Source organism: Nomia melanderi, chromosome 1 (assembly GCF_051020985.1).
Source record: "Nomia melanderi isolate GNS246 chromosome 1, iyNomMela1, whole genome shotgun sequence".
NCBI lineage: Eukaryota > Metazoa > Arthropoda > Insecta > Hymenoptera > Halictidae > Nomia > Nomia melanderi.
Window position 1 is genome coordinate 9,215,616 of NC_134999.1, and position 19,282 is coordinate 9,234,897.

Sequence of the window (19,282 nt, forward strand, 5' to 3'; positions counted from 1 at the left end):
GACACTATCCAACAAACTTTTAATATTTTTCGATATTTCAACACTCAACAAGCTGAACATTTCTTAAATTAAAATTTTAAAAGATAAATTAACATATCAATATCGAAGGGTAATACAGTATTATTGTTTTCATGTTATATTATTAAATTTCTAGAAAACGTAAGTACGTTAATATAGAATGGTTGTAAGAACACCCTGCATATACATATAGGCACACCTTAGTTGTTAAAAAAAAAAGTGAATTTCTGATTGGATCCCGCTGAAGAAATTCTCCACCGAAGTTTCGTTCCTCTGTGAGATAATTGGCCACTAATTAATGGCTGCAAGGCAATCGAATTTCCACGAACTTTCTTCCAAGCTGAAAAGAGACCAATACACTCCGCCGTTTTCGTCTGAAAATGAAATTGCACCGGCAGAAAACGAAGTGTTGGACAACGTGTTGGACAAGATTATTCGTGAATATTAATCGTTAGTTTATAGACACATTCCACGTAATAAATCATTTTGTTCGCGTAAAAAGTATGACACATGAAATTCTTCAATGAATTGAAGAATAAATTATTTATATTAATACAGACGCAACATAATTAATTCACTATCTACTCAAAGGAGAAAGCAAACATTCATTACTATATAATATTCACGACGTTTTAATTATCCTTTTCTACTAAATGAGAAATTATATAATAAAGAAGCCATTAATATTACTATACCGTAGCGCACGAAGTTTCTCCGGTTAGAAAAATAATTTTAATCTGGAATGCCTTATTGAACTTTTCATTACGCCGGTGCACAACGAAGTTCTATTAACGACAGACCCGAAGTGTAGATAAATTTGGCGAAATTCTTGATCGAACAGTTTTTATAAGTTGCGCGCGCTAACGACTACGGTTCAATGGCCCGTCTACAACTTCTCCAACGGTCGGTCATTTTCGGCATTATGCGAATTCTGCTGCGGTCCCGACTAATAATTATACATTCCTATTGCCAGTTCATCAGTTTATTTGTGTAAATTATTTAACAATATCAATATTGATATTAATATATTAATAATAATTTATTAATATTCTCAAATGTTTCTACCTTCTTCGTTAGACACAATTATACGGTGACGACATGAATACATTATACTTAATTAATACTTTATATACACATATGCATTATTAATGATGTTATTATGAAACTCTAATAATAGATAAAAATAAAATACTAGTAATAACATAAATATAATAATAAGCTTGTTACTAAACAAACTTTTCCAAATAAAGTTTTCCATTTATTTCCATCTTTCTCTCTTAGCGAATTTCCATCATGCTTAAATTAAAAAGAACACAACAAAGTTCATAATGTAATTGAGATTTACTCTTCTAGAACCGTTGACTTCGATCAATGACACGACATCAGACTCTGCATTCTTGACAAAAGTGGCTCAAGAGAATAAACGTCGATCACGGTTTCGTATTTCTTTAAGCCAGGAGCTGTCAATACACATTACAGGCATAATTTACTTACGCAGAAAATTCCGGAGAATATCTATTTCCAAATAAAACAATTTATTAAATAATAAAGTAAATCTCAGTCAAATAATTTTTATCGATGGAACACGAGTCCCAAATCCTGTTCTCCGTCGAAATGTAATTACAGTTTATTCGTTCAGCGACAGCATTTTATTTGTACACCCCCGAGTTAAACGATTGCCGTCTGTTCGTCCCACGCTTCTCTTCGATCTTCTTTGTAACACTTATCGGTCTCTCGCACAGGATTTGACCAACATCTTCCTAGCTCGATGACTGTCGCCAGATTGAACGGAAACACAGATTGAAAGAGCCAGGAAATATTCTTTTCGTGGGATACATTCTGCACTGTCCAATTCAATTATGGCTGTAGCTTTTATTGTAGTCATGGTTTTAAGACTACATTAATATACATATAATTATACTTCCTTAATAAAAATGCAAACTTTGAAAAAAGTTGTACAACCCAATAAATTGCCAAGGTTTTTCGTAGCCATTTTATAACTCAGACACCTAAGCTTTCAACGTAATCTACCTCGGGACTTGACCAGCGACGTATACCCTAATTCCTTCAAGTATAAAATATTAAGCGCAATTATAAAAACTTCAACCGTGATATCAGAAACTGCAGCTAACACTAGAACTTTCACATGAGTAAAAATGGTCCATTCCTGATTTCTTCCTGTACAATTATTGAAAAGGTATAAATACTTATTTGACAAATGAATGAAAAAGGTGACCCAGTATACTTAAAGTGAAATTGTAAAAAGTGTCTTGGTATCGGAATCCAAACAAAGTAAAACGGCTTTCCTCATTCGCCCATCCCAAGATCAAATATTGAATCAGCTGAATACCTAAAATGCTAATTTTCCAATCTACTATTAATTACACGACCAATCAAACGACTAGTAGTTACAAATTCCCATTGCCAATTCATCAGTCTATTTGCGTATATTATGCAACAATATCAGTATTGATATTAATGTATTAATAATAATTGATTAATATTCTCAAAGCTTTCTATGCATTTCAATAGATACAATTATCTAAAAACGTCCTGCGTACAATGTACTTAATTAATATTTTATACACACATATACATTATTAATGATATTGTTACGAAACGAATAACAGATAAAAATAAAGTAACACTAATAATACTTATTCTCAGCAATAGTAGTTATAGTGCTAATCATTCACCGAAGTCTCGTCAATAGTATGACCAAAATCTTAGTCTCGTAATCCAAACAAATTCAATCGGCCTTTCACAAGATCAAATATTGAATCAGCTGAAAACCTTAAATGCTAACTTTCCAATCTCGTGAAGCCATCCGTCAGAAGCGGAGCTCATTGACTTTCAATAGGAAAGGGCAAAAAGGGAAAAAAGAAAAGGCGTACATTTGCAACACGCAGCGGTTCGAAACAAACGAACGGTGTAACAGGGACGCCGTTCGCCATTACTCGTGTACGGAATCCTAGCCGAGGGCGAACCGGTTGTGCCTAGATAGCTGGTAGGTTGTCGCAAACGGTCGGGAGCTAAAGAGGGTGGTTTCGACGTTGAAGGATGGCGTGACGCTCGGAGACGCGGCCGGAATACCTTGCAGCGCACGTACACGCATAAGTACACACAGAGAGACGGATGTGACCCGGTGTAACGATCTGAGCCTCCTCTGCTCCCTCTCTCACTCACTCGCCTTTAGACCAGGCCTGGCTTTATCACTTCGTCTTCGTCGAAAACGTCATTGCCGGCCAAACAAGTGTTCGCCGTACCGGCATGATTATGAATCGAATGGCAACCTCGGCTAAGGGTGCGTGTAGGGTAATTCCGGGTGAGATTTAATTCTCAAACATTATTGATAAGAAACATCAATTGGGATTTTGCATTTCACAAACATTAGTATTAATATAAATATGTACATATAAATACAGTGTTTACTATGTTAAAAAACCACACTCAGTATGTTATATAAATAAAAAGAAGTGGCAAGATATTGGATTAGAAACCAATGAAGATAGCTCAATCGTGTGAGTTAATGAAGCATGGACATCTTGGAGTATTAATAATAAGGAAAAATATCTGTATGTTCCATTGTTTTTAGAGGTATACTGAATCTTGCATAGTTAACAATGAAGGTATCGACACTTTGTACACACCTATTTCTGAAGTAACCAGTCGAATAGCTGATTACAAAATAAACGTGAACAAATTAGATGATCGTTTTTTTTAATGAATATAGAAATAGACCGAAGAAAAATTGGGAAACTGATATTGTCCATATTGCTAGAAAACAATTATAAAAAGTAATAATATATTTAGTTTCATAGATAGCTAAATAATAGTGTACTATTAATAATATTAAATATAATATTAACAATAGTGTGATATTAAATCATTAATAATTAATTCTCTTAAGGTTTACGTTTATCGTGAAACGATAATATTATACGGAACGCTTAAAATTCTCGCGGTGGTCAACATGTTAAAGAAAATTGCATCGTGAAAACCGACGATCTTCAATTATTTTGAAATAATCTGTTCTCGCTCCGTAACACAGGACGAGTTTGTAGGTGAATTGCTGTTCGCGATTCCCGGGGACGAGGAAAAATTGCTGGATAGTCGCCGAGGGAACGCGTTGGAACAATTTGTGCCCTAGGAATGAGGACGATTAAATTACACGTACAGCTTGGCCGACTGAGGTTCTCTGACAGAAACACATCTGCACTATCGAACATCGGGGGAAAATTGAGATTCCGGTGCTTTATAGTTTCAAGGGCTGGAAGAACGATTTTCAGGGCAGAGTAATTTTTTTCGATGGTGTTTTACATACTTGAATGTGCGATGTTCATATCAACACTTTGCGTCATCGAATAACTTTACTGTTTTGTATTCGTGTATTTCAATTTTTTGACACTTTACAAACGAGATATTTTGTACATGTTAACACTATTTCTACCGAAGGTGTCAACAGACACCATTTCAAATTTTATATTCTGAATTGACTTCTCGATTTTTCTAATAACAATTATAAAACTAACAATAGGAAATGTCCAAAATTCAATTCAGGAAAAATGATTAAACGGAGAAAATAATTTTAAGTTAAAGTTTCAAAACTTTGACAACATAGGTAGAAATACTGTTAATATATTGTTGAAAATACGTGGGTTGCTGCAAAAGTTTCAGGAAAGTATAAGAAAAGTCACAAATAAGTTATGGCCTTATTGTTTCTTAAAATATTTTCCTACAACATTAACATATTTGCTACTGTGTTGTGTCAGTAACTTCTAAACATAAAAATGTGAAGTTTTGCGAAAATAATAAACTAAATGGCAACGCTAGAACTAGCGAATTCCCAAAATTTTGGCAGCATACTAAGTAAATGTGTATTTAAAAGAATATGGCTGCTTTGATAAATAAAATCTTTTATTGGCGTTCACTGAAATAGTAATTTTTAAATAGTTTTATTATTTATTGTTCCTATGACTAATTAATATTTCCGAACACTAATTGTGGTTATTCTTTGTATAAATTTTGTAGCGCTAGAAAATAACATGAACATATATTCGGTATTTAATGTTAACATATTTATTTAATATAGAATACTCAATTTTCATAACATATTTGTACAACAACGACTGAGCAACAAATGAATAAAACAAAAGTTGTTTCTAATGTAATATGTATCAATTGTGTTTCTACGCTTATTTCTATAACATGTCAAAAAAATTATAAACATTTATTTTAAAAATAAAGTTAGATAAGTAATATTCAATTATTTCAATGATGGAGTAAATGACTAGTCAGGAATGCATTACACCTTGCTAAAAAAGTTTTATGCACTTGGAATTTTAATGATGCCTAGAAAATGCACAGACGAAGTAAAAATGGAATTTTTCGTTGTCTAGTTATAAAATATTAAATCTAATTTCATTTTTCCGCTACTGGCTGACGTGGCGTCATATTGTCGTATTACTCTTCCATAATTAAAAAGTTTATTTGTGGTGATGTGTACCTTGTCGTTCTTGCAGCGCAATGCAAATATCTCATTTTTATCAAATATCAAATAACGTTTATTTCGTGTGTTACACTTTTTCATTTCTCCATTATTTCAATGAAAAGAAAAGATTCATATAATAATTAAAGAGACTATACCATAATTAAGATTACGAACCGTTCTTTTCACGATGAAATGTTAAACAGTTATGATTCAATTACAAATTCATATCCGTAGGTTAATATTTGCCAGCTTCACGTTACATCGTTTTTTCCAAACGCGAATAACTTGGCTCATTGAAAGTTAATTTGTGGAAATATGATAATGAATATTAATGTCAATATCTTTCAGTGTGTATATGCTATAACCATATATTTAACTGTAGAAAGCGTGCACCAGCAGACGTATAATATTAACGAAACAAACATGTGCATGTTATAATTTGTTTTTTGTCTCTGAAACAGCTAGCAATATTTCATCAAAACGTGTAATATCTTCGTTTATTTATACTTTACTGTTCGGGAATTTTCAATGAAATTAATTTATATCGTTATATGAAAAATATTCAAATCTCTTATTGCTGTTTAATAAATTTTAAACGAGTAATCAGTTCCAATAAAATTTAATATTTTTTCAAACGGTGGGGCAGTTAACAACACTACAAAGTTAGGCATTTAAATAGAAATAGACAATCCAAAATATAATCTTATTACTCAAACAATTTGACCAATAATTCGCGTAAAAATCATTATTAGTACAACACAGCGTACCAAAGTATTTTCTCCAATTTCGCCACTGAATTCGTCCAATTACCCCAGTTTCTCTGTTTCACGACACCATCTCTCACAGGAAAGCATAAATTTTTAGCGGAGGAAGTTAATTTGCCCTTAAAGACGAGGACGCTCATATCTTCGCGAGCGTAAATTGCATGTGCAACGCCTAACGAATTTAGTGGGATTCATCTTTGAAGACGGTTCCTCAAGTTGCCCCAGAAGAGAGGAAGGTAGATGTTAATTGGTCCCGCTTAATTATTCTTCAATTACATTTGCTGTTGCACCTTACTATCACGCCTCTCGTCTTTTCTTGTTTCAATTCTTGACGATGCAGTTGCACGGTGACGTATTACTGGGCAAAGTAAATTGCAGTAACACTGATGTGACTCGAGAAATCAGAGCGTGTAATACTTTATCTCGGAGAATATTACGTCACCTTTAGAATATTCCGATTGCACGACGTTTTCGCTGTGCTTTCTGTGTAATTTCTTTTTCTATATACAAGTGAATTCGAATTCATTTCTACAGTAAATTTTCATTAAATTCGAAACGTTAAATTTGTTCCTTCTTGGATTCAGAAGTTCGTGGATGTTCGGTACTGGTTGAATTATGGAAAGGTTGAGTCTAGGTTAAAAGGTATAGCCGAACAAGGGGGACAGAAGTGCCATTGAACCAAATTAAACCGATGATGGGCCATTCAATAGCTTACCAAGAAAGAATACTTTGTGCCAAGTTTCGGCTCTCTATCCTTATCGGTTTTAGAGAAAAATCGGATTATCAGTTCTTGTTCTACTTTCCTTCATTTAGTTGCGTATCAAAATTCTAGGGCGTGTCTAGAAAATTGCAGTTATCAAAGTGCATATTAAGGAATACTTTGCAATTTCTTATATCAAAATTCTATTTGCAAACATTTATGACGTCGCATGATTCGAAAGAATGCGGATTCCTAATGCGGAAGTAACATTATCTTTACTTTCATACAATGTTAATGATACCTGAGCACAATCTTGATAAAACCAAAGACTCTATTCCATGCTATGTATAGTTTATGTATTCCTACTAGAGGAGAACATATCTTTAAGAGTATCGAACTTTTAGCAAATACGGTATTCCTACCATTATCTTTTTTTTGCTTGAAGGAAAAGCAAATCTTCGCAGCGCAAACAACACCTTCGGATGATCTACAGAAACAACATTCAATCCTCCCAGGTAAACGAGGACATGATAACGTTACACTTCCTTCGAGATCTCCATCTTGACCAAAAAATCCTATTTCTCGCTACTCCCCTACTCGCTCGCAGAAAACTACGTAATAACATCTGCTCTTCTCTCCTCCTTTTCATATTTTGACAAAAGCACTCGACGCATTGAGTTTTTCCAGAATAAGATTTTTTAATGGAAAATAATAATTTTTATTATAAATAGTATGTTATAAATTTTTCATATATAATACACTATTTAAACTGAAAATTATTAGTAAATATAATAAATAAAATTGCAAATTAATTTGAATTATATGTTGATTGTATCATTTTAATTTCAATTTAGCCTAAATCACGCTATTTACTCTAGGTTTAATTAATTAATTCTATAAATTAATATCGCTCACCTGTTCGACCCACAGATTCGTTGTCATGATTTGATTCTTCAAGTTCTGCAATGAAGAAAAATTTTATTAAATTTATGATTTATTATATGTATGATGTTATGTTATGGTAACATTATTGTTTGATTCATTTTGAATAACAATTATATTTTCATTCTAAAATAATGTATAGCTTATTAAAAATAACGAACGTATATGTTTATGAAATACTGCTATATGAAGTTGTATACCTATTGTTGGAGAAAGAGAATATTTTATTTATATAAACAATATGTTTACTATATACGACTCAATAAAATAATGAATTTAAATCAAATCACGCGCACAATTTCATATACATTCATCTCACTTGCACACTTTCTAGAACATGTTTTCGTTAGCTTGCATGAAGTTCATGTACATTTGGTATATTCTAAATTCACTTAACACGAATATCATTAACCAGTTAACTGTGGTTTGAAAAATCTCTCATTAGGCGTGCAATAAAATCAAAGGATAAAGTGTATACTCGTCAAACTCAGAGCAAATGCATCTATAATATATTCTAATGAAAGACTAAAGCAGAACGAAGAAAAATTACACACTTATATGAAACTGTTAGGTACTCATGGCTACCGTAATGGTGATCGAGCTTTGTGGGCGTTTGCACGTGGTGTGTCGACTTATAAAACTTATACGTCTCGAAGGACGACCCGAATGATCGGGAACAAAACTTAGAAAATGAGCTGATGTAGACTTGATTCTTGTGGTGACTTGTTACGTTGTAATGTTGTACTAATTGTTGATTGACTTCCTGCTTCTTACTTCTTACTCCGTACTGCCTACTTCCTACTCCGTACTGACTGAATCTCCCAGAATCGTCTTCGACGATACCTCGGCAGAGTCGTCTTCGCGGGGGTGAAGACGTTCTGATTGGCCTTTTTACATGTAGAGGGTTGTGGAAGGGAGACACAGTCCCCTCCCTTCTTGGGTCTTCCTAGTTGCTAATGTTAGTAACTAATTCGTCCCGTTTGCAATCTTCGACCGTGGCAGGTAAAAAGCAAGAAACGCTTTGACCTTAATAACACATGATAAAACAGACGGACTACAGAGTTAAAAATGCTGGTGACTGGTTCAAGGATTTATGGCTACCGCGGTCCCTTCTCGTAATACCGTAAGGACGATTGCAAGTCGCGACGGGACGAAGGCTCTTATTGTCAAGAAAATCCACCGAATGTACAAATAAGTCTTAAAGAAAGATAAAAAGTGTATACAAATCTAAAGCTACGGTAATTTAAAGGCCCGGACGAAACGAGAAGGCTATAAGTGGCCTTAACAGAAACATTAAATAATTTATCATTGAAAAAATTAGTACCATCTTGTGTTTTAAGATGTCGTATATGCTTTTCGAACACAGTTAATTGGTTAACATATAAAAAGCGATATTACAGAAAATTAATTTAGTGTAGAATATTCCAATTACATCAAAATTTATTCAAAATACATGCTCACCCACAGTCAACACGCACAATACATCTATTCCCACACCATTCTACTAAGTAAATATAACGTGTTTTCCCTTTCTCCTCAATTATTTATAAAATAATACAAATATATTACTATTATCATAATGCAGACACAACGAATGGTAACCCTTTATATAAACAACTCACATGAAATTCTTCAAACGACGTATAAATATACTAAAATATTGTTATTTTAATTTGAAATGAAACTACAGACAATACGAAAATATATTTTCTCAACGAAATCGCGCACTCTATTTTCCAATTTCCCATAGGATTCCAATTTTCATATCACAGAAATTGTCCCTCCAATTCCGTCGTATTTTTCTCCCGCGAAAAAACTGCACAAGCGTATTATTGGATGCTTCCAATATTTGATCTGATATTAGATCCGAATCGATGTCTAATAAAAGCTCAAGGAGCAAGAATATGAAATCCTTGCTTATTGCTGTACCGTGCATATACATACCGTAAATATCGATTTCTATGTATTACAATTCCGAAATAAACTCAGTTCAACGGTCGATTACAGCTTATAATGATATTTCTTCCGTGTAGTAGCCGCGCTAAGCACGCGTTAACACCTTGTCCTATGATTTCTGTTTGAACTATGATCGATCTAACTACTTTGTTATCACAACATTTATTGAAAGCAAGATAAAAATTATAAGCATATTTTGTGTTAATGTTTACTCTAAAGTAGAATCATTGATAACGGAGGAATAATATGCAATTTGTCTTCAAATAAATTAAATAATATTTATATCTGTTAAATTCTGTTTGAAATCTTCACCACGAGTTTGACACGATATTGTAGGACAAGAGGTTAGACCAAAGAAATACCGGCTTTCCTTTGGTTTTACTTTCATTATTTCCTCGTGGGAGAATAATCCGCACATACATACACATACAATTTCAAACAAGAGCCTAGATTCTAGACTGTGGCACGTTCGTGAATTATTCATTCTTTGGATCGACGTTAGCGAAACATTTGGGAGCGGGCTAATTTAAATCCTGTGCCGTGCAAGTTTTAATGAGTTCGGTATTCGTTCCTTCCGAAGAAGAACGTAACTGTGTGACAGCTGTGAAATGTAAATTCCTTGAGGCTATTCGAGTGCTAAGAAAAATAAAGATGAAATCCACTGGGCCGAACTTCTTGATTAATGTTAACGTTCCGCTACTTTGGTGCCCTTGTTAATATTTCTCTTTGCGAAAATCCCCTTGTATACATTCAGAAGCGATTTTAAAGGCTTTATGCGGAAACTGCGGAAAGGGCAATAAACTCAGTTCCCTGTTAATTTTCATTTACGCGATTTGTAATCTCTGCTTACGAAATTATACGGAATCTCCTGTGGTATATTTGTGCGAATGTTTCTAATATTCAAATATTTCTGGTTTGAAGGTAATTTCACTGAAATTTATCGATAACGAATACAATCTTATTTTGCATTTTGAAATTACGGATTAAGTATTATATTAATTGCTTATTTTATTATATTGCATTATTTATATTATGTTATTTCATTTATCGCAGAATTTAGAAGTAACATCTATATTATTGTGTATGTAATATAATTATATATTATTATCTACATAGTAATATATATATATATATATATAGATAAAGCATTACATAGACTGTTTCACTCTTTAAGTGGAAATAACAAATCCCAGTTGCGTATACGCTCAATATCAAACTTGATTTTACAAATTATTCTATAAATACGTCGTATCGCAACCAAAATAATTTTCTTGTTTTCATAAATGAATTTAATTGAATCTGAAACCTTTCAATTATTTTATAACTATCGTATCCACAAAGTTGCGACAAAAATGAATAGAGTAAATGACAACGTTTGAGTCGTAATGCAAAGTGTTAATTTCATTTCAGTCATGTCAAAATTTGAAAATAATATATGGTTGTCAGAATAATATAAAATAATATGAAATAAATGGCAAGGCGAAGGGTTAATTTTATTTCACTTATCTCAAAATTTAAAAATAATATATTACTGTTAAAAATAAAAAAAATGATCTACACGTTATCGTAAGAAACGTTAAACAACGTTTTCCCAGATTTTCCATTCCTAAAATGGCGGAATCATTTAAAACACAGAGCATCGATTGGTTTGCGTATAACACGAACGGGCTACAATGTCCGGTTGTTTCGCCGATTATTTATCGTTGAGGTCTACGGGAAGTGGAAAGTATTTAAAGCGCGTTAATCTACGAACAATGCCGGAATATCGGAGGGCGGCGATTTATCGACGGCGCCATTTGGACGCCGCATCAAAAGTCTATTACTCGTGGACACCAGCAACGGCACTGGCAGAGTGCAATGAACCCGACGCTTTTGCATCCTGATCCGCGTTTTATTGAGAACAGGCTGCCGAATAATTACGAGAAAACTGTGACCGTATTGATCTGTCCTGACTTCTTTTCACGTCTAACAGAAATTCGTCTAATACTGACGAATAAAAATATAGTAAAATGTCAAATGTTCGAAATAAGTAATAAAGAAAGAAATGCAAGGAGAAATAATTTTCATTGTCTTCTTAGCCTACAAGAAACGCAACTTCATAAATTTTCAGTATTGCTGTACTTATTGATCCTTTAAAAAATTCCATTGAGTTCAATAAGTGGAACTATTTAAGTATTTAAATAGATTAACTACTTAATACTGAAATACCCAATAATTCCATTTTAACAACTTATGGTTCTTCATATCAACTTTCTATGCATTCTGAAGATTGTGAATATAGTTAATACTTTAAATGTTTCTTGTATTTTATACTTCAGTCTCAACTTCCATAGAATTTATCATTTTATTCATATTATACATAAAACGAATAAATGTGGATTACTTTAATGCTACAGAATAATTATAACATCTTCAATACTCAATATTCGTTTTTCAAAAGTAGTATGAACTAAATTTTATATAAAACTAAATATAACGTAATTATAATGAATTGAATTTTATATTACTTTTAATAACAACGATACATAATATTTAGGAAAAAAATTACATACGTAATAAAATATTTGTAACAAGTATTTCACAATATTTGGATTATCTTCAATGATGAATCCAACACGAAAAAAGGAAAGTTTATATAAACATACATTTGATATGACTCTGTTTTCCAGTTATAGCTTCATCTTTCGATATGCAGCACACACGAAATGGTGTTACTTGATGTCTACGGTTTCCAAAATACCGGTAGATAACCGAGGTGCCCGTCCTGCATATTGAGGAGGGTTGCAGCAATTTCGAATAACGTCTGGCAATTTTGAACAGTTAAAGAAGTTTGTGATAAGATGTTTAAGAATGTTTGTTCGATTTATAGATTTTAATTATACAAATTTACAATTTCACGCAACATACTGCAATATAATCTTTCAAAGATAGGAACGTGAATCATTTAATTAAGACAAGAATAACAAATGTGTCTATTAAAAAAGGTATTAATTTTGCACTATTTTCGTACTTTTGTTCTGCACATTTTCATATATCCTCCATATACTATACGTCTATTAATTAAGGTTATTAAAGTGTTATGTTTCGCATTCATGAACTGGCAAATACTTTTTTCTCGTAGTGCAAGTCATTGTCTCTTTAATTGAGTATTATGAAAGTTATATTGGCAGAGTCTAGAACGCGAGGATAAATTACTTCCTAAAATTAAGTGTTAAAGGTGATAACTTCAATAATATGTTTCTAACAACAAATAAGAGTATACTGCAGAGAACTGTCTGATTCGTATGAAACTTATAGTATATTTACTAACTGCACTCAGTGTTTCGCGCAACACTTGCTGAAGATTGTTTGTAATTTGGATCTGTTCTGAAGTCCTCACAACCCTTTCTCTTCCAGCGCATCACCTGCACGTCTTTCTTAGAGTGGAAGGGAGTGTAAGAGCACTCTGTGTTTCACGTACTTTTTTCTATCTTTAGTTGTTTGTTTCAAAGCTAACAAGTGGACCAGCTATACAAGATACACCATGTATGTATACGGAAGCAATACATCCTTGCAATAAATAAGCAAACAATGAAAATTTTGAAACAATACAAATGGTTCTGAGTATGTTCGAAATACAAGGGGCGTTCGAAAAGTTTTCGAAAAATAGTTATTACACATTTGTAAATCGAATGGATACTATATATGATTAGAATTAATTAATGTGCCCATACATTTTGTTGAGATTTATTTAATGAGATATTATTAGTTAACTTAGATAAAATATATTATTAACTATGACTATTAACAATTAATTTAATTTATTGTGATAAATAAATTTCAAACAATGGTTTGTGAAAATAAATTATTAATAATCTTTGTTAAATGTATTCACTTAATTTATTGTAGTCTAATTTGCAGGTTTACAATATGAAAGAACTTTATTACACAAACGCAATACTTTCTCTTTTCAGCATTTTAAATTATTTGAATAATCTGAACGTGCGGTACCGCGTGTTCGAAGAACCGCTTTTATAGGGGTGTAGGTACAAGGTGTTTGAAATGTGGAAATATCGCTCGCACATCTGGCAAGGCCACTAGGTCCGATTCGGTGCGAGTTTATGATACGTCAATTTATACAGTGTATGATCGACCGAACTACTATAAGACATATGTGACCAACAAACTTCACCAATCATAGACAAGTTTAATAAATTACTTACGGTGTTTCCCAAGAATCGAATATATCTGTTTCTCAAGTAGATATATAGAATTTCCGGTAGAAAAGTAGAGAATTTCATTTTAAAATTGAACTTCAACATTGATACAATGAACCTGGTGGAATAATTAAATTACAGATTACTTTGTAATTATCTTATAAAGCTTTGGCTTTATTAATGCAATGTCGTCATCTTAAATTTATACTTATTTTGTAAATTTCTTGATGTTTAATATATTTTAACGTTAGGTTATTATGCACTCACTATTTTTAAGGTGTTCATCATTACAGTGATCATGTGATCTAACAAAACAAGACTTTATATTGATGGTTCATAATGTGTTTAGACAAACCTAAATATAATTCTTAAATTAAATTCAATTTGAATTTAAAATAAATAGAACACATATTTTATAGAATTTAAGTTGGAATCAATATTGTAGACATCATTGGTATCCAATCTTCGAAAATTTCTCACTTCGTTTGTATTATAGTCTACTTATTATTATTTATTGAAAACGTTAATTATTAATCTGTCTTAATCGAAAAGTAAACGCGAAAATTCTGAGTTGTGGGTAAAGCATGAAACAGTAACTCTTCCTAAATGTTAGCTTGCGAGAATAATAAATTGCTGGGGTCAGCCTCCTCGTTCTTTGGCTTCCAATACGAAATTTGATGCATTGCTTGGTATGGGGAAGGAAACACGAGCTCCGGAAATCCCAAGGGGCCTGGTTGCTGAGAGAACCCTTTCATACGAGTGGATTTTTCCGCATTGTCTCCACTGGTTTAACTTTCCCAACTTTTACCCTTAACCTCGGAATACTGTCCAAATGTAGTCAACCTTACTTGGGATGAGCTTTAAACTTAAGAAAGAATTAAGAATTAAGTTAAAGTTTACAGAAACTTAATTAGAGCTAAATAAAAATTTTGAATTGAACTGACATCAGAATTCGAGGAATAAGGAAAGCCTCGATACAATCAGAAACTATACCTCAATAATATTAAAAGCTACGTACTATTAATATTAATGATTATACTATCTTCATTTATGATAACTAAAAACATGAGTATTGTGATATACCTACCTAGTGACAATAAAAGACAGATGTAATAATGAGTACATAATAATGAATTAAAAGAATATTTACAATTGTACAGAAATGAGAATTGAAATTTTTTTATTGCAATACGAATATTGTAACGCATCTTTAAACTTATAATTATAATATTTGTACATCTTACTGATAACAATTAAATCTAACAATGAAGAATCGTTAGTTACAGCTAGAAATTGAAATTTGTAAGCTTGCGCTTTTAAGTAATGACAAAGATATGGCGTGCGAAATTAAGTATTGAATGAAAATATTTAATGAATTAAGTATTTTTTTGTAATTAATGATTACATTTCATATTGAAACTTTCACAATTATAACAAAATACTTTGAAATATATTTAAAATACAACGAGCAGATGTGTGTCCACGCATTTATGCAAACGCACATTGTTTATAAAGGTATTTCACATTACATCTGTAATTTATAAAGGGCACACCACTTTAACATTGTAAAATGAGAATGTACATACCACATTCTGTATTGATTCAGTGCATAGCATAGCTGGTTTTAATTAAAATCAAGTACGTGCATTCGAATCTCTTCATGCACGCGATAGGGTTTTCAGAGTCGTTTCATTTCATTTAAATTTAACTGTCTTTTATTACCGGCAACCACATCTGGCTTTATACAATTATTATGATCTATTTGTGAACGCATAATTTTATATTTTAATTTTTTTCGTGTTGTAACAAGTACACAGAAAAATCAAATTATGTCAGGATAGTTTTGTTGTTCAATTCTAGAATGGATCTTCCTTGCAACATTGTGGAAGTCTAAAGAAGTAATATCCTGTTTTGTAAAATATTTAAAACATTTCAGAAATATGATATCCTACTCTGAAACGAGATAAATTAATTTACAAATTAATTTTTTAACGGAATAAATAAAAAAAAAAATACTAACGAGAGCTAATTGAGTTAATAACGTAACGAGTATAATTGTACTTTAATTCTTTAAAATGTATTGCATGGCATTTGCATACTAATTAATGTTAAGCGGGTATCAAGGATATTAACTTATCAAACGTACGGATTAATGCTAACGATATCGGTGTACACTAGCCATTTCTCGATTTACGCGACGCTTTTTATACGAGATCCTCTTTCCACGCAGCAAATAGTACCTCCACATACATGTGCATGTGCGGCACTTTTTATATGTAGCCCGTTTTACAAGATCAGAATATGTCTTTATGGCATTTAACAAACATATCAATATACGGCAGTGTCAAATATTTCGACCGACAACAATTCCCAACCAATTACGCGAAAATATTTGATCGCTTTAAAATATAATACTGATAACAACACTAATAAAATTTAAAGAAAATTTTCTGAATTTTTATAATGTATTTTCTGAATACATATAGTTTTATTTTCAGCCTCATAACTAAAGAAATTATTTGGCTTACACGATCCTACTTTTTACAAGCTGCCTTATCCTCTTACACTTTCATACGTTCATATTATTACTATTAATAATAATATTATTATTATAATATTTATTAATTTATAATAATAATAATAATAATAGTATAGTATTTATTAATTTTTTACTAACGATATTAGTATATTTACTACTTATTGTACTAATAATATTACTAAAATAATTTAGTTTTAGACATTGCATATACATACATATTTTATTTGACATTTTGACTTGAACTTAATCTAATTTAATTTATCGTTACTTGACTCATCCTAACTTTCGATACTTCAATCCCTTATTCTCTTTTTTATCTCCTCCCTTTCCCTCAGTTCATCTTAACCACAAAAATTACATTTAATTTCCAATTAAAAAATTTATAAAAATTTGATATAAATATAATATTCACAATTTTCGCAATTAGGATAGTTATATTCATTTTATCGATATTCATTTTTATAATTAATGTAATTTCATCAATAAAAATAAAACTATTACCCCTTCAACTATTCTCCTACTCACGACTTCATCAATGTTTATCCATCTCTCCGTTTTCTTTAAATATTTAATATAAATATATTGCCTCGTGTTACATAAGTATGTATTATATGTGACTACGTCAATTCAAGTCTCTTCTATCTGTAATTATTATGCTGTCCAATAACTCAGTACGAATTCCTTATAAACGTCAAACTTGTATCAGTTTTAGAAATATTTATTGACTTTCCAAACTAAAGTATACTTTAAGTCAATTTCGTGGCTTCTAAGCATTACGGACATTTGAGTGGTTGAGAACAATAACTCCTATTTTTCAGTTGTCGAGAAAAATAAATTTTTATAAATTTTTATAAAATGATCGTTCAATTAACCTTTGCCCTATGATTTCTTCCTAAACTGTGATTGGTCCAACTACTTTGTTATTAATAAAACTTACCAGCATATTCTGTGTTAACATTTGCTCTACAGTATAATCATTGACGACAGAGGTATAATATTGAATTTGAATTTGAATAAATCGAGTAATATTTATGTTTGTCAAATACTATCTGAAATCTTCACTACGAGTGTGACACGATATCATAGGACACGCTGATAATTAAACATTAGTATTATAATTAATAATATTAATAATTAATTATGAGTAATTTTACAGAAACTTGTTTTTTCCCGAGAAGTTAAAAATAGGAATTAGATCATTATTATCCTCAAACATTCATTTCGATTACAGAAGTTAAATGATTAAAATTTGCGAAATATATAACTGAACAAATACAGTATTTACGAGCATATCGGTCAATCGTATTTACGAACAAATCGGTCAATCGTATTTGGACAAATAGCTTATATTTGTTCGTACACGCAAACCTCGTACAATAAATTCAGCTTTAGTGTGCATGGATTATAATTAAATAATTTTACTTCTATGTTTAATCTACTTAGATTATGAAAAATGATCCAAAGTGCAAAAATATAACGATGCAAAAATCCACCACTATCAATATAAATAATCATGTAATTTTGTATCATCTGATTTTAAATTAATTAAAGTATATTTTTATTTGAAGATGTGAATTGTAAATTGTTCATAAATAAAGTGTCCACACCAAATTATACTTGAATTATTTATTTTCATCAGTTTCTCTAAATTTATATTACATAAAGATGGATACTAAATATATTTTTCATTTAATCAAAATATTCATTATATTGCATTTAATTAGCCGCAATTATTAATACACAATTCGTTATTAACATTGTTTACACACAAGAATTCAATGCAAATTTAAAACTATCCGAATTCATTGGACAGCCGCTAAGTAACTTCTAGGTTCACGTTAATAATCATGCAAATATTTCCCTGATTCACTTGTAAACCGAGAAATTCGAGCAAATATGCATATAATGACTGAAAAATTTGCATTCAACAAAACAAATTTCTAAGATTACGGAAAATAGGAAAATATTTTCCGTGTAGAATTAATTTTGGTATTTGTTCCTAACGTAAAGCATCATCAGTGAAGGCGAATGTTATGCGCAAAATTCAATTTCAGTTTGAACGAAAAGTGGCGCACAGAAAACATATCGATTTAATTTAACCGGCTCTGTGAAATATGTGGCATAACTCCGTTGCATAAATTGACTGAGCAGATGTTCCGTTCGCATGTACATTTTACGCGTGTACCGTCTAGTATGGACAAAATATTATATGCAACGATTAATAACGCATGACAATTTAAAAAATTCCGAGCACAAGAACAAATGTAAAACAGAATTTATTATTATTATATTCTTCAACGAGATGATACGATCAAATATATTTATTCTCCTCGGAACAGTGAAGAAAAAAGGTACAAAATAAATGGCTCTCGTGACGTTAACAAACACCTGGCTAATTGGAAATTTGAAAAATTACGATTAACTGAAAATTGATCTGAAATTTCACTAAATGTGACTAAAATCAGATTAAATGTTAACCGAAATTTTAAATTCAATTAAGAGTTTCACGGAAAGTTGGCTTAACTTTCAAAGTGATTGGAAAAGATTAATGATTAACACTTTACTTACAAAAATCTTATTAATAGATTATTCAATAATTACTATATGAAAAGGGAGCTGAATAATATTCTTACAAAATATAACAAATAATAATTAATTAATCGATTCTTTTTTTGT

The 19,282-nt window shown here is 31.4% G+C and overlaps 1 protein-coding gene across 7 annotated transcripts in view; it reads right to left on the minus strand.

Annotated features, from left to right (window-relative positions):
- Positions 1–19,282, minus strand: part of nAChRalpha4 (nicotinic acetylcholine receptor alpha4) — a 252,998-nt gene that overhangs the window by 157,077 nt on the left and 76,639 nt on the right. For 5 of the 7 annotated variants that reach the window (XM_076370226.1, XM_076370236.1, XM_031988358.2 and 2 more), the window contains one exon: positions 7,889–7,933. In XM_076370226.1, coding sequence (XP_076226341.1) covers positions 7,889–7,933 — 45 coding nt within the window. Of the gene's footprint in view, positions 1–7,886; positions 7,934–19,282 lie in introns of all 7 variants that reach the window. The other 2 variants (XM_076370243.1, XM_076370240.1) reach the window with 1 other exon arrangement.